Source organism: Macrosteles quadrilineatus, unplaced genomic scaffold (genome assembly GCF_028750875.1).
Source record: "Macrosteles quadrilineatus isolate MER2022 unplaced genomic scaffold, UCM_ALF_1.0 Scaffold_7__1_contigs__length_78375512, whole genome shotgun sequence".
NCBI classification, from domain to species: domain Eukaryota; kingdom Metazoa; phylum Arthropoda; class Insecta; order Hemiptera; family Cicadellidae; genus Macrosteles; species Macrosteles quadrilineatus.
Window position 1 is genome coordinate 3,932,115 of NW_026542600.1, and position 24,117 is coordinate 3,956,231.

Consider the following 24,117-nt stretch of genomic DNA (forward strand, 5'->3'; position numbering starts at 1 on the left):
TAATTCATAGCAAAACATAGTTATAAAAATAATACTAACTGTTTTTAATTTCCAGTTTTATGTCCGTGATGGTCGTGACAATATTTTCAAAGATGCTCTATTAATAAAAAATCACCAAAGATATTGCGTTACCATGGATATTTTATGAAACTTAAATGTCAATGAAATAAAAAATAAAAAAAAATTTTAAAAGCGCTTTTCCTGAAAACGTGCGTTTTTAAATTTTCACTCAACTACACTTGTTTTGTTTTTAACTTATAGCAAACTCATTTTTATCATTGAAAAACTTTGCTGTTACGTATGTCATTTACTTGGTTGTCCAATTCTTAAAACGAAAATTCATCATCTCTACTGATGTATAAAAAGGGTAAAAAATAGTAAATAAAAACAAAGGTACAGTATATGTAATGTCGTTGTCACCAAAATATTTATTTCTAAATAATGTACAATAATAAACAAGTGTCACAAGCCACAAATAATAAACCCTGAGGAACTTAACAACCAACAATACATGAGAAATGCTAAGTCATACAAGTAAACTGAAAATAATATATATCAGCATGTGATTAGAATTTGTAAAGGTTTAAAGCCTATTTAAGCTGTACAGCAACTAAAAGTTAAACAATTTTAACCATACATTTGCCCTTAGCAATACCCTTTGCCTATGATCCAAAAGTTGCAAATAATGGAAGTATGCAAGAAAATTAGGTACAAAGTTAAGAATAATTAACGGCAGTGATGACATTTTCGAGAACTATTATGATTTACACTAATGGCATTGCTGCTTAGGCTACTAAGCTGATCTGTGACATATGTGAGAGAAATTTGAAATTTGTAATAAATTAAGGCATATGTAGTTTAAATATTGCCTGGCATGTCTTTGAGCTTTTTCTAGAAAAAAGATTATGGCTTATATATTTATGAGGAAAAATGTAAAAATAGAAATAAGTTGATTAATGAACAAGTAAATTTCGATTCCAGTTGTACTTATAAAAATGTATTGGCCGGTGTTTCCGGTAGCCCATTGGGTATAATTAGGTACGCCATTCAAGATTCTTGTCATTCGCCTATTGGGTCTGATGATGATTGGAGTGTCCAATCAAAATCAATCACCACTTACCATCTTTTGTATATTTACCGTCTTGTGAGTAACAGTATAAGCATAAATATAAGTTTTAAGTGTTATAAGATGTATCTTTATTTACTTTACGTAAATTTAATAACACGTACAATGCTGATCAAGAAGTTATTTATATATCTTTGTCAGTTTCCAAAAATGTTCACACAAGTGATGGGCTCTTAAGTAATCGTATATCATCTTACTTTTTCTATTAAAAATTATTTTCATTGTTTTATTGTGCAAAAACAAAGCAGAACAAGATCTTTGCCTTGTGTTCATGTTACAGGAAGGAAAATGTTTGTAAATGACTATAATTATTGATCATGAACTGAGTGGTTTGTGAGAGATCGGTAACACCAAAAGCTGAAGCAAAGCAAGGTTTGTTGAGTACAAAACTATAATTAACAACTCATGATCAAAGTAAAAAGCACATGTTTGCAGTTTAATTAACTATACTCCAATCTCTGAAATGTTTCTGGATATGCTGAGATCAAACCCTTTACTTCTAGGCCAGCAACATCCCCAAACTTTTACACTTAGTACTAGAGCAACTCTGTTAAAAGGGCTTTCAAAAGGGATGTAGCTTTAATTTAAACTCTGTAGATTAAGTATGTTATGTTTTAAAACAATTAAAACTATTCAAATAGAAGAATTGATTCTTTAAAATATATCATAAATATAAATGATCTTTTTTATATTTAAGTATACGAAATATTGTTTTAACTTAAAGGCTTAAAGGAACCAAAGTCAAAACACATACTCAATCTGAACGCTTGACCAAATCAATAACTTAATAAATAATTAAACAAGTTTTCGTACTTTACAATTTTAAGTCTTGCCTTAGCACCTTTTTAAAACAAATACAAGCCCTACGTACATTAACAAAAATCTAAATAATGAGTAGCGGTAATGTCAGATAGGTACTCAAATTACACTGTAAGCAACAAAATATTGCTAATTAAATATTTCTAAACAACGGTAAATTAACAGTAGGACATACATAAACAACATCAGTAAATTTAGCATGTTCTTGTTTTAATCTCGAAAAACTTTCATTTATCCTGTTTCAATCAAATAGCAAAATCAGAATAGCAACTTTAACTATGCCTTATGAGGAAGGTCTACAGAAACCTAACGTCTTGCCATCAGAAAGAAATTTTAGGTTATCTTAGTCAGTGACCAGCAGTGTTGGCCAAAAATTTTAAACATAAAAAGTAATTGGTTTTGATGTCTTCCAAGTAGTGCTGGAAGAAGTGGCCATGAAGGCTGTCAGCCGATGTTAATGTGGCCAACAAATTTACAAAGGGTTAAGAAGAAGTAACACTTACTGAGTTTGAACTGAGGTCTGAAAGTAATGATAACAAACAATTTAAAACCTATTTTGTTGCAAAAAGCTTGAAGCATTCTAAATTAAATTGATGAGTTTCGCTGCCTAAGACATGATGACAAAAAGGGCCTTGAAATATTTGCCGTTTTAAATGCCACTGGAATCATCTTGAATGATGTAATTGTTAGGTAGACAATAGTTGTTATTAACTAGTGTGAGTGTGTACAGTGGCACTTTGCTGCACACGAGAGAAACGTTTATGCATAAGCCGCAGGCAAGTATGGAAAGTTTCTCAAGTGCAGCAGAGGGCACTTTGCGCTCACGTTACACATCATATTTTACCTACAGTTACTATAAAGCATATAAATAATTAGTCTTTCAAACCTACACAACACGTTTTAGGTTAGGTTAAATGCAAATATTGAAACAAAGTCTGTTTTGTGTTTGGTTGGAATACTGGAGTGCGGAAAAAAAATGAGTGTGGCAAAAGTAAATGCAGCAATTACCTACTTTGCGTGCTATAATCAGTGCAAGGAAGCCTGCTTTGTCAGGTAATTGTAGGAAAAGATAATAAAATAATTGCTGAAGGACTAAATGTCTGATGATGCGATTTAACACAAGTTAAACAAAAATAGATTAGGCCTACTTCAACAGGTAATGGAATTGCTGGATGGGTTTAATTGATAACGATATTGTAGCCATCCAATAGCTCAGCTGGGAACCGAAGCAACCAGATAGCACCTTCTAGTCCCCTTGCAGTCAATATTTTCACACTCGTGTCTAAATTTTAATGATGTAATTTATGTATAATCGCCAAAAATTAGTTGGATGCACTAACCTTATCAATAATTTAAACTCGGTTAAGCTTAAGCTAAAATGATTTAAATTGACTTATTTACACTTATTTATTACACTACTAGATTTCCAAGTGATCTAAACTGTGTAAGATTACAGGCTGAAATATTTCTGGATAATCTCGGTATTGCTTAGAAATATTTCCAAACTCTGTGATGAGAAGCCTAATGAGTGGGAAAGCGATCACAGTACACTGCTTGAGAGAAAATACATCAATAACAAGTTAAAAATAGCTTCTATCTCAGGAATACAAGAATATAACATTGAAATGTCAACAAATGTGAACGAATCCACTACTGGTAGCACTGATCACTGATCTAGCTTCTTGCTATTTTCACCCGCATAAAACTCCCTCAAATTTCAACATTTAACAACACAGTTTACAAAAATAAAACATTTTAAAAATATGACTTTTCACTTAAACGCATAATTTAATTATCACAACATACAATATATACAATAAATACCAAAACAATGGTGTACAAATTGTGCAGAATAATCAACGGTCTGCAGGGCACACGACATGGTTAAACAAATGGAGAAAAATTAGGTCTTTTGGTGTAGGCCTACATATCCAGTTTGCTATAAAACATCCTAAGCATGACACTAGTTTGTATCTAAACTAAGAACAAAATGTAACAAAAGAAATATGCCAAAGGCCAATTGTACAACTAGCTTAGCAGAGATTCAAATGATTTAAAAATTGCTTTGTAAGCGTAACAAATTAATCAGTTAAAGAAATAAGGATGAGTTTGCTTTTAAGCTTTAAGTCTAGTACTTGTATGAAATAAATCTAGAGCTGCAATGACATTCAGAATCAGCAAGTTCACTAACCTTCCTGACACTCGGTAATTGAAAACAGAAAAACAGCAGTTAAGACAAAACTGTCTAAATGTCTGGAATTACGTGACTTAAAATAAACCAAAAACCTAAATAATTAAAAGGAAAACTCAAAAATTATGGAATTTTATTAAATTCAAATATAACTTTGAGTGGCTTACATATGCTATAAGAATTGTTTGCACAATGTGCAATTAAACATTTGAAGTTGTATATGTTACATTATTAATTTGTGCAATTAAAATACTCGTAGTTATATTATAGTGAACATAATTTTACTGTTGAAATTAAAGTCAAATTAAAACTCAAGGACAAAGATCATTTAACACGTTGCTGATAGAAACACAGTTTCAGGGTCACAAACATAGAGTAGTCATAGTGCATCAATGTCATCAATACAACTTTGTTTAAAGGAATGTTTGGAATGGATTTTCTTTCACAAGTCTTGATGGAAAAAATAAGTTTACAGAACAATACTTTTTTTTGTTCCAAGTTCTTTATTTTGCTTTACTGTGTTTTGATTTCACTTTCCACGTTAATCTTCAGAATTAGTTTGACAATGCTCAATGTCAAATGAAAATTGTTATTTTCAGAAGATAAAACTCAATGGTTGGGAAGGTTTTACTCAAAACTAAAATATGTTATGACCCCCTTTGTTAACCTCTGAGAAATTAAGCAATTTTAAGATATGGCGTAACAGTGATGTGTTACTTACGTGAATATTATTGAGTGTGTATCAATATGTTTACAACCTATCACTTGTAAACCAATTCATCACTGTACAATGGAGGGTATGTGTTATCTCATGAAACATAAAACAGTCAAAGTATACCTTTAAATCTTTAAAAGCAATAAATACTTTGTTATACAAGTATACTGATAAAAAGGTAATCCTGCAAAATAATGCGTTGTAACTTAATACATCTGTGACTGTATCATACTAATTTCGATAAATGTGATTCATAATTATAAGCAATGCCTTAAATAAGTGAATGCTACATAATTCATACCATTAATTTTGTACATTTAACATCAAAACCATGTTCTGAAAGCAAATTATTCTATCTTCACTAGTCAACAAGCAGACCTCAATGGTTGGTTACGACGATGGAGGGACGAGCCCGGCGGAACGGGGTCCAAGGGGGTGGAGGACCGACGGGGCTGCATGGGCCATCGTGCCCTCAGGACTTGAGGGCTTCATACATCTTTCTTGCCTGAACTCGAATATCCTCGTTAGGATGTTGGTTCATCAGGACAAACACCTTACTTCTCATCTTCTCGAGGATGTTGACACCGAAAATAGCAGCATACCTGCTGACAGGCCTAACCATTACTTCAGTAACACTGCTCTAACTGGGCACAAATACACTGCAATACATGGGCTGACATGAGGTACAGAGCTATGTAGCATACCTGCTGACTGGCCTAACATTACTTCAGTAACACTGCTCTAACTGGGCACACATACACTGCAATACATAGGCTGACATTAGGTACAGAGCTATGTAGCATACCTGCTGATAGGCCTAACAATACTTCAGTAACACTGCTGTAACTGGGCACACATACACTGCAATACATAGGCTGACATTAGGTACAGAGCTATGTAGCATACCTGCTGATAGGCCTAACAATACTTCAGTAACACTGCTGTAACTGGGCACAAATACACTGCAATACATGGGCTGACATGAGGTACAGAGCTATGTAGCATACCTGCTGATAGGCCTAACAATACTTCAGTAACACTGCTGTAACTGGGCACAAATACACTGCAATACATAGGCTGACATGAGGTACAGAGCTATGTAGCATACCTGCTGATAGGCCTAACAATACTTCAGTAACACTGCTGTAACTGGGCACACATACACTGCAATACATAGGCTGACATGAGGTACAGAGCTATGTAGCATACCTGCTGAAAGGCCTAATATTACTTCAGTAACACTGCTGTAACTGGGCACACATACACTGCAATACATCGGCTGGCATGAGGTACAGACCATGATTGGTGTGCAAGTTTTAAGCTAGCATCAATGAAATTTGTAGAAACCAAGATTTACAAATTAACACCCTCAAATTATACGATTTTAGTTGAAGTCTAATCTACTATAAGTTGTTATATATTGATTACCTAAAGTCAAAAGATCCTCTTTGCATCAAGCTCTTCTAGCACTCTAATACCAACCTGCTGTTAAGGATGTAATCCCTTTATTTAGAGCTAATAACCTATTCTCCTCAAGAATGACAAAGTGTCCATTCCTTATTTCCCTACTGCTACAAATCTTACATTGTGTCAGGAGAGGCTGCCTTATCCTCCGCGGGAAGGTCTATTGCAGGGTCGATGTTCATGTCTCGTGCAGTCTTAGACAAGTTGGCCAACAGCGTAACCACTCTTAGTAAGATTTCCTCTTTGGTAGTTAAGTCTAGAAGGTGAATCAGCCGACGCGGAGCCTGTGAAAAATTACTACAAATTATAAATCTAAACCTATAATCTTTTTAAAAATGTATATATACAGCAGTTTAAACAGAGTATTTATTATAATGAAGTTCTGAAGTAAACTTCATACATACAATTTTGACACAAATAACTGACATAAATTTGATAACCACATTTATAAGTTTATTGAGCACCAAATAATATAGATTATTATTATTCCTAAAGTGACCCTTTTCAGGTTAGGAATCAAGTTTAATGATCAAAACCAGGTCAAAAAGTCACTTTGTGCCCGTGTGGCAAACTAAATTTAAAAAATTAATAACTTTTGGATTAATATTAGACTGGTGTGTGACTGGTTGAAATTGATAACCATTGTAGCATACTCTTATTTACTGTCTTGTGAATGTTTACAGTCTAAGTGTAAATACATTGCAATTGGAAGAAGTATTTAATTTATTACATTCCTAAAATTATATTTTTATAATACTTAACCAGTTTTAAACTAAATGTGTCCGAAAACTAAATTTCCAAATGATTATTCAGTTCATAAATTAGCTTCCAAAATGATTTTCTTCTTGTTTTTCTATCATTAAAAGAGCTTTTACAGTAATTCAGATGCAATATGTATTATCCCACCAAGACAATAATACTTTCATAATTCCTGCTTTAAATTTGTTTATATTCTAATTGCTCTAAATGCCGATTAAATGTTGCATTAGTGAAATTTACAACACTGATGATAAACAATACAATATCTTGTTTGTTCATTGTTGTTGTTGTTGTTATTCAGAACTACTTTCCTTGTCAAAATATGGAATTTTACAAGCATACAAAACAGCTGATGTTCTAGACTCCAGCTGATTTTTGTTGGCCTAGCCTGAAAAATGACTACTTAACTGTACTGCATGTTTTGCTGCAATATACCTGAGCAGCTAGGAGGCTAGGCACCATGTCTTGGTTACAGGATAGGTTGATGAGCAGTTTGAGGGCTTGTAGCTTGATCTGTGGTGAAGCTGAATCCACCAGGTGATACAAGTTGTGCAAGACCTGTAAGTGTACAATCATATAATGTAACATTAACACAATAGACCAGTCAGTAGAGGTTCAAATAGGGTTCAAATTGCAAACGGTGGAGTAGTAAATTTTATTTTTGCAACTTGTATATATGGGTATCAGGAAGCAAATACCAAAAATGGTAGCACCAAATATGTCGGGGCAACTTTTGGCAGGCTAAAAACCTTAAAATATGGAGGTTTTATGGGATAAAAATGGATTATTCCCATTTTTGACCCTAAATACACAAAATTTCATGATTTCTCTCCAAACCATTTTGTAGATCTTAAAAAAAATTAATAATTTTGTGTATTGAAGCGTTTTTGTATTCCCAATGGTTACGAGTTAATTAAAAAAAAAATGTTATTTTAAAATTCCCATGTTATTCTTATGGAGAATAAATAAAAAGCTGTAGCTTGTTTATTTATTTATGTAACTAAACCAAATTTGGAAATTGTGTTAATTCAATACTAAGCTATTGACATTGCAATAAAAACACGTTTAATATCTTCCCTGTAGCAGCAAACCTAAGTACTCACTAAAATTAATGTTAATTAAATAGGAAATGGATTTGACAATTTTTAGTGCATATTTAATTATAAATTTAGCCAGGTAAATTGAAATTCACATAGTCTGCAGGTTTGCTGTGGCGAGGGTATTTTATTTTTTCCATTTTATTATCAGTAAGTATGCACAGTAGTGCGTTTTAACAAAAAGGTTACTAAGTAACAAATTAAAAACCCATAAAAAACTTACAGACGTTGTTCAAGTCGTTTATAGTGGCGTCTGAAGGTACTGATGAGTCATAAGTTACATAGTTTTGACAGTACAAATGCACATCGTGGTGAGTCACACTTTTTTAAGAGGCCTTAAACCCACAATTAATCATAGATTAAGTGTATGATTAAATAAACTTCTTTGCATTAATCACACAACTTTGGTCAATGTATTTAAAAGTTAATTTAACAAATTTACTATTTAGGGCCTACATAAATTCTCTTTTAAGACGTTGCAATAACCTCATACTTTTCTTTTTAAAGGGTCACTAATCCTCACTCTTTTGGATGGTCCTGGTTTGTCTTCGGACAATTGTGGAGGTTGCATGAATGTCTCACACAGGTCTCGTTCTCCACACTTAGTCAGCAGGTTTGCTGCGGCGAGGGTATATTGTTGATTTCCATTTTTTATCAGTAAGTATGCACAGTAGTGCGTTCTAGCAAAAAGGTTACTAAGTACCAATTAAAAAACCTATAAAATACTTACAGAAGTCGTCCAAGTCGTTCATAGTGCCGTTTGACGGTACTCATGAGTTACATAGTGTCGACAGTAAAATGCACATCCTGGTGAGTCACACCTTCTTAAGAGGCATTATAATAATCATACAACAATGGTCAATGTATTTAAAAGTTTATTTAACAAATTTATTATTTAAATAATTATTTTTTTAAGCTGTTGTAATGACCTCATATTTTCCTTTCCAAGGGGTCGTTTATCCTCACTCTTTTGGATGGCCCCTTGTCACTGCTAAAAACCATTTCCTGCGCTTGCAAGAAGGATTGTGCTGGAGCGTGCTCTTGTCACAAAGCTGGTCTGAAATGCTCTTCGATCTGCAAGCACTGTTGTGACCAACAGTGCGAACATGTCATGCCAGCTAGTTGACGATGAAGACAATTCATACCTAGTATTGGAATGTGGAGAACGAGACCTGTGTGAGACATTCATGCAACCTCCACAATTGTCCGAAGACAAACCAGGACCATCCAAAAGAGTGAGGATTAGTGACCCTTTAAAAAGGAAAGTATGAGGTTATTGCAACGTCTTAAAAGAGAATTTATTTAGGCCCTAAATAGTAAATTTGTTAAATAAACTTTTAAATACATTGACCAATGTTGTATGATAAATGCAAAGAGGTTTATTTAATCATACACTTAATCTATGATTAATTGTGGGTTTAATGCCTCTTAAAAAAGTGTGACTCACCACCATGTGCATTTGTACTGTCAAAACTATGTAACTTATGACTCATCAGTACCTTCAGACGCCACCATAAACGACTTGAACAACTTCTGTAAGTTTTTTATGGGTTTTTAATTTGTTACTTAGTAACCTTTTTGTTAGAACGCTCTACTGTGCATACTTGCTGATAATAAAATGGAAAAAATAAAATACCCTCGCCACAGCAAACCTGCAGACTATGTGAATTTCAATTTACCTGGCAAAATTTCTAATTAAATATGCACTAAAAATTGTCAAATTCATTTCCTATTTAATTAACATTAATTTTAGTGAGTACTTAGGTTTGCTGCTACAGGGAAGATATTAAACGTGTTTTTTTATTGCAATGTCAATAGCTTAGTATTGAATTAACACAATTTCCAAATTTGGTTTAGTTACATAAATAAATAAACAAACTACTGCTTTTTATTTATTCTCCATAAGAATAACATGGGAATTTTAAAATAACAATTTTTTTAACTAACTCCGTAACCATTGGGAATACAACAACGCTTCAATACACAACATTATTTATTTTTTTAAGATCTACAAAATGGTTTGGAGAGAAATTATGAAATTTTGTGTATTTAGGGTCAAAAATGGGAATAATCCATTTTTATCCCATAAAACCTCCATATTTTAAGGTTTTTAGCCTGCCAAAAGTTGCCCCGACATATTTGGTGCTACCATTTTTGGTATTTACTTCCTAGTACACATATATACAAGTTGCAAAAATAAAATTTACTACCCCACCGTTTGCAACAATCAACTCCTTTATTGACTGGTCTACAAACACTTTACCAGTGTCAAAATGCCTGTACCTAAACACAACTCTCAGAAGAACCAATACCAGTACCAACAGGGCAAGAACTTACAGTGAATCTGTTCCTGTGTCTGAACACCGAATCTCGAAACTGCCGAAACATTGAAAAGGCAATCCTACTAATAACGGTTGCAATAATCTCCTACCTACTTTAATAGCACAGTTGTAATATTTTCCCTCAATCTTTGGGATTTTCATAGGGTGTAAATAGCGAAACAACAAAACACCAAGAATAAATGGACACAAGATGATTAGGCCATTAGCGGCAATTATGTAAAAATTAAAAATTCCTAGTCCTGTATAAAATTAACAAACCATTCCCGGTTTTTCCAGTTAGCTAGATACCCTGAATGTTAATTTTTTTGTAGCTACAATGTAATCTATTATTTAAGACTAAAACTTATTTACACAACTTGGTTTTGGATTTTCAAATAAATCAGAAAACCCAAAGCTTTGTGACAGTAAAACTAGTCCCTGTAGATATTATATTGCTGCACCTCAGTTTCTGAAACCAGACGCTCCCAATTTCTCAAATACACCATACATTTTCTCACAAATAAGACGGCTCAATGTATGTACGGTAACTTACATTTAACAAGTTAGTATTATTTAGTTGGGTGCTAACGGTACCAATAACGAGAGTCGAGAATCGATTCTGATTGAGAATTCTTTTGTATTAGAGACCCTTAAGATTTTCACTAAAACTTCCGTCCTAAATTAATAGGTTGTTTATGATGTAAGTGTATTTAGTAACAATCGAAAACACCCTTTAAAAATAGTATTAAAAGCACGGTTTCTTTAACTTTTTTTAAAACCTGTTCATACATTTTTTGTTTCCTTTTTTGTATATTTTGGAATTTTTTACAAATTTTGATCTATAACAATGCTGTGACCTGATAATAACTGCACTATAATAAAAGAACCATCCTAACATTACAAAAAAAAGCCAAAAAACAAAAGATTCAACAAGAAAAACTAAAACCTTATAAAATAATAATAATAACATGGAAAAGTTAAATAATTCAAAGAATCCTACAACATTAAAACTTTCTTGAGAACATGAGTTTTTCTAATGAATCTTAATTTTATCTAACCTCATCAATATTTGCAAGCAGACAATGTGTTATATTTAAAGCATAAATAATATTATAGAAAATCATCGCATGGTTTTATTGTTTTTAATATAGGCCTATTCCAAAAAGAAACACATCACTATAAAAGACCAAGTTTTACGTGAGCCCTTTCGAGTGACATAAGTATTGAATGGATCCAAGCAGTCCTTTGAACTAATATCTGCTAAGTCCATTAGAGAAATTGTTGAGTTTCTACAATGAAACCATGTTGCATAATATGAAACACAGAACCCAAAAACTGTTTCCTATGTTTCAATAATATGCTTTATAATGTCTATTACAGAAGACATAGCTTAAGCATATGAAGACGCTTACTCCTCTCTCTAGCATTTATAAATATAAGAAGGAATTACTATAATTTTGTATCTATAACATGGTGAAAATATGCAAGGAGTGTTACTGAATGAAAATTTCTTAAACACTTTCATTAATCTCATCTCTGTTAGCTCTTTTTTGCCTCAGATGGTTCTAGTTATCAAATTAATTTTTGTTTACCTCAGTAATCTGATCTTTTGTTCTATTTCCAACAATTGATTTAACCCTTCCCGAGCGGCAGCTGCGGAGCAATGCCCTACTCACTAAGCGATCAATAATTACATTTTGATAGGATAAGCAGACTTACCTTAAGAAATGTAGGCATCCCACTTCACTACAGTAACACAAAAGAAAACACAAAAGAGATACCTACTGAAAATTTTGACATTGAACATTATTGTGAACATTGAATGTGACTCTAAATGTTGAGAAAGGGGCCAGTGACCTCAAAATATTATTCAGTATTTATTTTGTGTTTACTTCTGTGTTACTGTCTGTAGTGAAGTGGGATGCCTACATTTCTAAGTTAAGCCTGCTTATCCTATCCTTTGTTCCTTGATTCTCAGGCAATAAGCCCTTTCTATTCAAACCTAATAATTAAATAAAATTATATTGAGAAAGCTTGAGAATTCAATAAAATACTTACCGGGTAAAACTCGTCGTGCCACTCCGTCAACACTGCGATGTTGGTAAGAGTAACAAGAGCACACAACACTAGCTTCTCTAACGGTTGCTCCTTGTTGATGAAGGACAAAAGCACTGGGATAGCATCCTGCAAAAACATAATTCTTAACAGAGACCTTAGATTACTTAGCCTATTTATTATTTTTTAAACAAAAGAATGGTTTTATTCACATCACTTGAGTCAAATTAATGTTTGAAGATCACAATTCAATATTCAAATCTGTCAAAAAAGTTAAAATCTATGTATGGATTAGGTGCAATTATCAATACAACATCAACGGATGAAGTAAAATAGTGCATCATCTCTATCTGTATTTTAAAAGTTGCGAATCTTCTTAATTGAAATTGATTTTTATATAAATAATTCAAAAAGTGTTTTTTCTGGTCATTATGTCACAAAAACCTTAATTTTTAGGCCTAATAATAGAGAGTGCACTTGATTAGACCACACATTTTGACAAGATTAGCACAAAATTTAGCTCTGAAATTTTTGCAATTAGAAGCCTATGTCCATAATACAGTAGAGAAATCAAATGTTGCGAACAATTGACTTTGCAAACATACACTCTCATATTTCTTATGGTATAGAAATTCTTACAGTACCGGTAAAGCTTTCCAGAAAATATTAAAATAAGTAAGAGGCTTGAAAATAAAACAGTTGTTTCAAAACTAGTCACACAAGATTAAACTAGGATTGACAACGTAGGGTTTGTACAAACCTATTTTATATGGTCTTAAATCAATCATGGAGGCAATGCTGAATAAAATAAGTTATTTACGAACACACATATGTTACATATAGAAATGTGAACAAACACTGTTTTTCTCCTGTGGGGCCATCAAAACAAAAAAAATTTCTTCCCGGGTCTAGGGGTTACGGTGCCAACTAGAGTAATAGCTCTATAGGGAGAAATTCACTCAAACAAAAGTAATATTCCAACTAGAGATGGGAAATACCGTTAATTTTCAGTAACAGTCAGGAACGTTTTTTAGTATTTTGGTTTGGTTTAAATTACACAATTATTTTTGTCACCTAGTATTTCCCATTGCAGTGTTATTTCACTAGCTCGTTCTAACGTTACAGAACACGTTACAAAAATAATAGGGTATCCTCAGTAACCTGTTACCAAGGTAATAGGTGAGTCTTCAGTAAGTGTTACTTATTCTATTACGTTACATAATGCCCACCACTAATTCCCACCCACCTTCAATTCCTTCTGGTTGTCCTCATTCAGAGCTAAGTTTCCAAGAGCCTTGATAGCTGCAAGTTGAACATTTGGTTTCGGATATGTAAGAAGCTTGGTGAGTCTGAACAGACAGCCAGCTTCCCTCAGCATGTCCTGAACATTCAATCCACACATAGAAATCAAATTTCACGAGAAAAATTTAAATACAAAAACAGGATTTTACTTAGCCACTCTGCTGATCCACCAGTTAAGATAATTAAACTAGATGGTTCAACTATTAGAATAAAATTATTAAATTAGTGAAAAATTTAGTGTAGCTTTAAATATGCTTATGAATTAATAATATCCAGAATAACTTCTCTTGAATAATCTTTTGAATGGTAAAATTAGGAGAAATTATCAGAACTGGGAGAGCTGGATATGGTTTGATACATGGTTTAAACTTTGATCCACATATTCAAGTTGATCAAGGTTATTGAATCTTATCTTAATATACTTTTAAACTTTAAAATGTTTACCTGTTATTGTCTGTGATATTAGCTTATTAATCTAGTCTGACTGGGTTACTGTGTAACCCTATTTTACCATAATATGTGACTATGTCTATTGCAAGATTGTTTTGCTTAAGGACAATAAAGGATTTCTGATTTCTGATATCCATTTAAAACAATTACGTCTACAAAAATGTTCTTGGAACATAAACTACATTTGATTTTCCAATTCCATTGAGCCTACCTTTTACAAAACCTTTTTTTAATCGAGATCCGTGAAAATTTTACATTTTTAGATTCAGGTATCAATAGATTTAGTTGTTTGGGATTGGGACTGATAACTAATGTTTTTATATATTTTTTATCAGCATTGTTAGGTTAAACATGAAAAACCTGTACAAAGTGCTACCGGTAACAAAAAGTGTGCCACCTAGCATAGTACCGGTAGTTCAATAGCAGTGTCAAGGGTTCAAGACTGATGACGTACAATATCTTATCGCTGTAGTGACTGTAGTCGCCACTTGCCTGCTTATGTCACTTATACTATAATTACTGTACTTCACTTCACAGATCAGTAATCTGAGGTGACTAGTAATCGGACTACTCATTGCCAACACTAACATAATTATACTAGGGCCCACAAGGGTCTGCAGTTGGCAGCAACCAATACCAAGACTGGACTAGGGCGACGTTGCAACATCACCCGTTCACTACTTTTCAACACTAATTAAAATATACTAAACAATATTTTCAAATCAGCTGGTATTATTAGATTTTGCAACACCGCACTGTCCTCTTTGGCTCCTTGGAAGTCACATGGTAAATAGGCTCCTCTCTCAACTGCAGACTCTCGTGGACTGTACTATAGCTGTTTTATGTGTGTAATAAACTGCTTATATAATTAGCCTAATATTTTAGCAGGTAAAAACTCATTACCATAAAGTAGTACTTAATCAAAACCCATTTGATTAAGCTGGTGGGAAACATATATTTTCCCGATCAATTCCTTGTGGGGAATGTTCGATAAAACAGTGTGGTGTGGCAACAAATATTATGTATGGTCTATAATGCAGTGAAAAATGAGAGAATGTAAACACAGCACACATAACTATACAAGCCTCAATACCTGATTTCCAGCAAATGTTCCACAATTAGCGATCGTGATTAACGTTCTCTCTAGCAAGATCTCATCATTGCTGTGCAGCAGCGCGACCAAACTCTTTGCTTCAGTGGCAGCCATTACCCTAAATCATAAGATTCATTAGTTTAAATTAATGCTTGGATTGAAATTAACTAGCTAATTGAAATTGAACTTGCCAAACCTGTTATGGATTGCTTCTTTCCTTCTTGTAGTAGTTGTAAAAATATCCCTTTATAGGCCTACATTCACATCAGGTTAAATGCATCTAGTAGGCCTACTCATCAAGAAGTCCCATGCTGCCTTCTCTTTTAAGATTCCGGCCACCATCCAGTCAATTATAACATAGGTGGGATTTTTATTTAAGGTTTAAGCTAAAGGATAACACTTTTTTACTCTGCAATTAAAATAGCTGATGTGGTCGATTATTTAAATAAAGAAATATTTACACAGCTAGGTTTTAAAATGGCATTTATAAAAATAGCCTTTTAAATTAATGTTTAGTAAATTTGAAATAATTTCAAAATTCTAACCATTGATTTAACCTAGTAAACTGAAATACATGATCCAAAACAGCTTTGCCCCCTTTATTTGAGTTATTCAGGATTTTTTTGTATTTTGATTTTATCCTGAATGTTACCCTAAAACCCATACAACTAAATGTAGAATTAGCCTAAAAAAGAAATTGTCCTAAAAGTGAAGTAACTGGTCAAAAGACTGGAGAAGATTACCTTTGCCTATGATTGATGGCGTCCAGTCGCAGTCGCAGCTCGTCTTCTGTGTCTCGTAACAACTTCTCCGCCTCCTCCTGTTGGCTGGCACGGTGAGCGCTCTGTGCACTAGGTGAACGCTGGCGCCGTAGTGAGCGCCGAGTCCACCGACGTTTGACAGGTGAAGGTGCCGGGGAACCAAGCCCCAACATCACTAAGTTCTCTGATGATCGACTTGACAAGATGTGTCTAACGTCCACAGGACTCAGAATACGAGGAGATCCCCAAGGTGAACACTGCAACATTGTGAAAAATCTATATATGGTTGTGTACTAAAAGGTTCTTTATATTGTTGATGTAAGAACATTTGAATATAGGCTTAATACAAACCATGTGTGTAACAAGGGGATGGTTAACTAAAAATTTTTAACTAAAAATATTACTTCCATGGTAAATGGAAGTAGGCCTAAGTTGTTAAAAGGGAAGCAAAAATACGTTTCCACTGAGTATGGCACAGTTTTGAACAATAGCCTTAAATCTGAAATGACCAAAAACAATTTTAAAATGTCATTTAAAACGTCAAATAAACTATCTCATCTCCTAAAACCACGAATTGTACAAAACACTGCTAATTTTGATAAGACAGGAATTTACAAAATTAAATTCAATGACTGTCCCAGTTACTACATTGGACAAACAGCTCGCTTGTTTACACAAAGATTTAAAGAACACCTGCCTAAAAAATCTACTAAATCTGCCTTCGCAAATCATTTGATAGACACAAACCATAATTACACCGACATTAATACCAATCTGGACATATTGCATTATTGCAGAAAAGGCAAACATATGAACACCATCGAAGAGTTCGAAATATACCGATCATCTAAAAACAGTCCTACCCATTTGCTCAATGAAAAATTATCCTTCGAGTCAAATTTAATCTACAATACAGCAATAGATATGATAGATGGCAGTGTCAATGTGATGCGAGGATCTGACGACAACGGGAGTGGGAGGGGGCACATACGTCACGCTCCGACATCAACGCGTACGCGTGCCCAGTCATGACTCATCTTTTGCCGGCTACACCACGCACGCTACCGTACCAGTATTATTTTAATTGGCCAATTTTGTTAAATGTTTGTGTTTTCGTGTTCATATTCGTGTCTTCAACGACTCTTCACAGTTATGAAGAGGATTTATGTGTTTAGAAGGAGTTTAACCATGGTATCAGCTTGAAAATGAACCTTTAGGTTCGAAACCTGGGTCGCTGACCTAAAACACAGGATCACGGACAAGTACTACAGGTATTTAACCTTTTATTAAAAAAGTAATGCATTTGAAACAATACAGTAATGTGCTAGATAATAACAACTAGGTCTACTACAATGTTTGTAAACTAAATATTACTGCACACAGTTTAAACAACAGATTCAAACAGGTTCCAGTAATACTACACATTTTATTTCAACACAAGACTACAAATGGTTTACTTAACAGGTAAGGTAACAAAGATTGCTGACATTGATATGTATGTTGTTATTGTTACTATGTTTAACTCTAGCTGTGGGAGAGCAGTCAAACGCATACTTCTAGAACGAGCTTCCTACACTATAAAACATCTTTTTAAATTGCCAAATTAAGATATATGCTAATATGTGATGTGGGAAGCAAATAGGGACCTCTTGTCGGGAATTTAAGATTTTGAGTTGTATACATATTTGAATTCCTTATTAAATAATATAATGGTTTAATTACCTTCAGTCTCCAGTTCAAAGTAAGTCGATTGCGACCTAGGTTTCAGCACGACGTTGTGCTATCATCAGGCTTGCAGTCGAAAAATGTTCAGTCCATTGGACGTCGTTTAGTAAAAACTATATACAGTTCACAAGACACAAACACATACACATTTACCGATCGGTATTGACAAGGGGAGAACGAGTACATTTTTGTCGAATCACTGGCCGCGACGAGTGACATCCAAGCCACAACTAGCTAGATAATTCTTGTGGTCTACCTGACCTTTGTCCTTTGTATTGTCTTGATCCTTGGCTAATAGGATTCGTCAGTGTCGCTTATTATATTATTATGTTTCTCGATTATGTCTCGATTATTTTGTTGGAAATTAAATTGGAGCTGTGGTAGATTTGATCGTTCATTAAGTTGTCAGCATCTTGTTTTAATGACTTGTAGATGTGAAACTCTTCTAATGTATCTAATAAAAAGCCTTTTTTGCAATAGCTGAGAATGGTAACATTTTCGTCAAATTTCCCCGCTCTATGGTCGTTTTCAATTATGTGTTGGGCGAATGTAGATTTTTGTTGGATAAGTCGGGGGTTTGGTTTGTGTTCTTTCAACCGGGTTGTAAATGACCGACCTGTTTGGCCGATATAGTATTTTTCACATTCACTACATTTTAGCTTATATACACCAGTTTTTTCCAGTTTCCCATTGTCATTGGAGGTTCTAGGAGCGGGTAATAAATTGTATGGTTTTAATTCTTTGTTCAATAAGTTATACAATCGGTGGCCATATTTGATTGGAATGTACTTAAGGGTCTGTTGGTTCGAGTTTAGATGTTTGTTTATGTTTTTATTTCGATGTTTTTTAACCAATCTATCAACCATTCTACTTTCATATCCATTGGAGGCTGCAATATACTTTATGGTGTCTAATTCTTTTTCATAGTTTGATGGTGATAATGGCACATTCAAGAGGCGGTGAACCATGCTATTATAAGCCGCTGTTTTGTGGCTTTGGGGATGGTATGAGGAAGCGTGTATCGTCTGAGAGGTTGTGGTAGGCTTTCTGAAAATGTCGAACTCAAAACTGTTATTATTTTTCTTGATAGTGAGGTCAAGGAAGTTTATTTGGTTGTTACTTTCTATTTCTAATGTAAACTGTAATTTCGGGGCTATGTTGTTCAGGTGGTTATTTAAGACCTGTAGCTGTCGGGCGTTCCCATCGAACAAGACCAACGTGTCATCAACATATCTATGGTAGAAAATGATTTTACTCCTTATTAAATTCCAAATCGATTGGTGCAAGTTCCACGTATGTATGATTTTTTTTGTTAAAGTTGTAGGACTCTGAAATTTTTTCATGGAAAAGGGTCATTTTGAGAAAAACTGTTTTGAAAATTTCAAATACGCATAAATAGGCTACTGTGTTTTTCGTATTTAAGAAACGATTTTGGTATCAAAAGAAAGCTTATAATGTCCTCTTTAAAAGAAATTCAATTTTTGTTCTTAACCCACAGTAGTTTTCATGTAAATAATTGTTTTATTGAAGCATGTCGTAAAAATCACATTTCAGAAAAGGGACCTCTTGTCGGCCCTATGTTATTTCACCATAAGATAAGAAAAGGTACCTCTTGTCGGGACCGCAAAATTTGTGAGATATTTTGTTCGTCGTGAACTGAACTTTGTTGTAGTTCTCTAAATTTCCGCTAAAATGCAGGCCAATTCATTTTTTAGACTAAAATCTGTTTAAAAAGTGAATATTAGAAATGGCGCTCTTGTCGTTATGGCGAAATAACATTGAGCGACAAGAGGTAACTTTTCTCAGGCCGTGCAGAGGCTAACAAAATTATTTATTTCGACCTTTTGCATCTTCAATTCGAGATTTTAACCGATACTGTCATGTTCTATGTTAAATGAGGTATAATAATTAATAAAAACCCGAAATTCAATATTTTGGACCTTAAAATTACTTATATAGGCCGTACTGAAAATTTTGCATCTCCGACAAGAGGTCCCTTTTCGCTTTCCACATCACATATACTGTTCTGTTATAGTCGTGTTTAGCTCTTATAGTAGGCTACGGTACTATGTATTTAGAACTAAGTTTTTATTTTATATTCTTGTGTTGTTTTATATATACGTTTTCTGTGATAGATAAAGATGATTTGATTTTGATTTGTGTAAAATGTTGATGATTTGTTGAAAGTAGTAAACCTTTTCATTTTAGGACAACTAAAATGTTTAAAGGCTCTTTAAAAATAAGAATAGCCTACACAGTGGTCCTGTATCTAGGTCTTTCCATGAAGACTGAAGTAGAGAGCCCTACTTCCTATGGGGAATTTTGATAAAACTATAAGTTATGATCCAATAGCTATATATATAGTATTTCACACCAAGACCCCAAAAGTATAAATTAGCACACAGACCTAGTAATAAAACTTAAAATTGTTGTTCAAAACCAAATTTCTCCCATTGGGCCAAAACAAATTGAGTGCAGTAGATAGTGAGATGACTAGCCTAGTTTGGCACACACCTGTAAACTACGAGCACTGTGTCGAGGTGATGGTCCGGATGTCGCTTGTATTGCCAACATAGTGTCAGTAAACATTCGAGCCTTCAGGTTCAGTTCTCTGATACGATCTTGGACAGTGAGCGGCCGCAGAACTACTTTCCCGTTGTCCGTCAGGTCGAGGTTGCCCAACAACACGTCTGTCTGGGTCGTCTGTGACAACCGTCTAAAGTATATCCTGTGCTCTTCCGGATATCCTGTAACATTCAAACCTTTCATTTAGAATTAAATCCATCCATTAAACAGAATATACCTTTATAATCAGCCACATACTTAACGTTAAAGGATACAGAACCATGTGTGAAAAACCTGGAAGGAACCTATTTAGATTAATTTACTTTTTACATTCTGTAACTTAGCCTAGGCCTACTTAGAATTACTTTGAGTCATTAGAGTTAATATTTTATGTTGACTGCTATAAAGGAGAACATAAAATAGCCTATTTCATCTGCATCAAATAAACATAAATTAGAGCCTGGTGTGTTCTTAAGGTAAGTGATAAGTTAATATTTAAAAAAAAAACAGGCATTTTTGGAGGAATAGCATTTATTATTTACTTAGGCCTGGACTCTAAATTAAGTTAACTTTTGTACCTATTTAAAGTAAGTAAGTTAAGTTAGTCTATGTTTAAAATGATTAAATTGTTTTTGCATCAATGCTTTTTTTACTTTTTTACAGTAATCTGATACGCTAATTGGACGACATTGTCACCTCCTTTGAAAGAATAAACAAATAAAGAATTGAATCAATAAAAATTGGTGCACCTCTTAACACAAAGAAGGGTTAAACAATTATGAATGTTAAAACGGTTAATTTAAACCTGTGGTTTTGAAAATAGCTTATGCCATGTCGTGTAGTTATAGATGTTCTGTAGGGTACAGTAAATTGATTCAGTAGCATTCCTGTGGTAGGCTATTAACTGAACATAATTGACAATAATTTCAAACTATGCTAAGGCCCAGTCAGGTTAGAGAAATTGTTTACCTAGGTCTACTGCTCAAAATTCAATCATGATAATAAAAACCAGCAATTTTCTTGATAAGCTTATTAGGCTAGATTAAGATTATAAGGTTATTAGTTCATAAAGGCCCATTTCAGATTTGGGAGTCAAGGCTTAAGTTAACTTATAATGACTGGTTTGTGAGTAAAACATTCTTATGTGGTAAGCCTTAGCTAATTGTAAGTAGTGTTACGGTTGATTATCTAAACTAAGTCATACCTTCACCATCTCTTCTGCCGAGTTTTCTACAAAAAGCCGTCCTAACAACTGAGTATCCAACATAGGCAAATCCAGCAAAAATTGCTGAGCACAATGCAACTTTATTCACTGTCTTGTCATTAGGTGCTGTGTTCGCCATTATTTTATAGTAGTTTTATGTTTGTATTTGGCGAATTAAATCTGCTAAAAGACTTGATAAGCACTTCCAGGTAAGAATCGTAGCAGTTCTTGATCATTTTAAAATGGTCATATTTCGTTAAATGAAACGGGGATGAATTAATGCTGAATATTTTTATTAAAAAGACCGAACACAAAATGGACAACTAGTTCCCTGCAACAACATTTTAAGATTCCAATAGATGCCCTCAGAAATAATATAACGTTGATCAATTTTCAGTGTTGTGATTTAGGAATATAATTAATGAAATATATTACAAATAAGAACAAATTTAGATGGAAAGTGACACAGACACGAATAACGTTTAGATTACAATGAGTTCAGTCAGTCAACACTTAGCTCAACACAACGACAGGGACAGAGACGACGACGACACGACAGAGATCTGGGTTAACTTTAGTCTGCCTGCAGACGACTAAACTGATGAGAAAAGAAGAACAAAAAAAAGAACAACAGGGAAAGTTATAAACTCACGCAATGACTCTATGAATATAGTTTATATTATACTGTACTAAAGCAACACTCATTATTTGTGTTAGCGAATACCAAAGATAGACAATAGTAATGGACTTAATACATCCTGTGATTTTGATTAAAAAAAGTATAAAAAAATAAATAAATAATACGAAAAGAGTTTTAAATGTAGCAACAAAAAAAAAAATTAATCGAATCAGATTTCTTTTCTATCAGGTAATTTAGTTCGTGACTGTTTGATTTGGACCCTTCCTTTTGATAATTTATGTAATTTAACCTTAAATGTATTTTTTTTAAATAATATATTAACTTAATTTTAGTTCCGATGACTATTTCATATAACTACATGATGGCGATATTTTTATTTGATTGATTGATGACCAGAATGTCTGGGTGTACTCTGTCAAAAACTTAATACCACTATTCACATAATTTACTAAATCTATTTTATATTTACTATTACTTATATACTTGAAGAGATGGAGGCAGCCGTCCTATCTCTGAAGAACAATAAGGCTCCTGGATCCGATGGGATCACCGGTGAAGTCCTCAAGAAGGTTTTAACTACTAACTCCTTGATAGTTTTGAGCATGTACAACGCCTGCCTTGTCTAAGGGGAAAATAGTCCTTTCCTTCGTGCTGGAAAATAGCTAGGCTTGTGCTTGTTGGGAAGGAGGAGGGAGACCCAGACCTGTAATCCTCTTACATACCTCCGACGCAAAGACCTTGAGAAGTTGATCCGTTCCCGACTGAATTCAGCCGTGGTAATTGCATCACGGTCAATAACAGAACAGGTCACTGCGGAGGACCTCTGTTCCCTCGTCATTATGGATTCAGGAAGGGGCGATCAACAGTCGATTCTATTGAGAAGGTGAAACAAGCCGTGATAAAAGCTGAGAGGGTCTTAATTACTACTCTCGTAGGGCTGTGCTGCTCGTAATACTCGATGTGCAAAATGCATTTAATTCTGCAAGATTGTGTGATATGCTGGACACTTTGGAGAATACCTTCCAGGTACCGGCAAACCTCATGTGCATCAAAGAGGATTATCTCAGGTTCCACCTCCTCATGTATGACACTATACGGAAGGCCCGTGGACGATTAGTGTGTCACTTCTGGACCTTCTGGTGCCGCCCAAAGTTCCATACTCGGCCCAGACATCTGGATGAATGTGACAGCCTTCTGAGGTCTGAAATGCCTGAGGAAACTATTTTGGTTGGGTAGACGACATTGCAGCTTTGATAGCTGCACGTAGCTCAGCTAAAGCTGAATCAATTAAGCTATGGATGCGTGTACCATCGGCGCATCACATCGCAGTGAGGGAATCTTCGCTCACTTTGAGCAAAACCATAAGATCGTGATTTTGTAAACAAACAACAAATGGATAAACACCATTGTGCTGATGATGGAAGGGGCCACCTAAGTCCAAACCGTTCGTACTGGCAAGTACCTTGGAATCATGGTTGACAGTAAGCTTAGCTAGTGGGATCAGATCTTCTGTAGGGCGGACAAGGCCGAAAAGGGTGGTTTCTTCTCTTAGCGGGTCGATGGCCAATGTCGGAGGGCCTCGATCTAGTCGTAGAAGGCTGTTTATGTCAGCAGATCTCTCCACAAGGATTTATGGTATAAAGAATGTGGCTAGTCTGTGTGCAGCATCAGGCAGCACTAAGGGGAGCATCTGCCTACTGAATAGTGTAAAACCTGCTGTCCTGGTGGTTGCTGATGGAGTCATCCGCATCAAATTTTTGGTGGCGGAGAGGAAGGCAATTTATCAGAGTGACTTTTCTGGTCATAAACCGTGACACCCGATCGCATATA

General features: G+C 34.4%; 1 protein-coding gene across 2 annotated transcripts; it reads right to left on the bottom strand.

Moving 5' to 3' along the window:
• Positions 1-394: 394 nt before the first annotated feature.
• On the bottom strand, positions 395-22,183 carry LOC128998048 (uncharacterized). 2 transcript variants are annotated; one of them, XM_054424006.1, is made up of 9 exons: positions 21,648-22,183; positions 20,393-20,625; positions 16,136-16,410; positions 15,393-15,510; positions 13,794-13,928; positions 12,551-12,676; positions 7,510-7,632; positions 6,436-6,599; positions 395-5,453 (listed from the first exon to the last, which is right to left on the bottom strand). In XM_054424006.1, exons 1-9 carry the CDS (start codon positions 21,784-21,786, stop codon positions 5,324-5,326), a joined length of 1,443 nt encoding a protein of 480 aa, XP_054279981.1. In that variant the 5' UTR covers positions 21,787-22,183; the 3' UTR covers positions 395-5,323. The 2 variants fall into 2 exon arrangements, with proteins under 2 accessions (XP_054279981.1, XP_054279980.1); XM_054424005.1 differs by having other exon boundaries at positions 395-5,465.
• Positions 22,184-24,117: the final 1,934 nt, after the last annotated feature.

Coding starts and splice junctions, on each gene's coding strand:
- LOC128998048 (XM_054424005.1), bottom strand. CDS start 21,786: ATGGCGAACACAGCACCTAATGACAAGACAGTGAATAAAGTTGCATTG. Junction 13,929..15,392: donor GAACATTTGCTGGAAATCAG/GTATTGAGGCTT, acceptor TTGAATGTTCAG/GACATGCTGAGGGAAGCTGG. Junction 6,600..7,509: donor CTAGCCTCCTAGCTGCTCAG/GTATATTGCAGC, acceptor AATTTTTCACAG/GCTCCGCGTCGGCTGATTCA.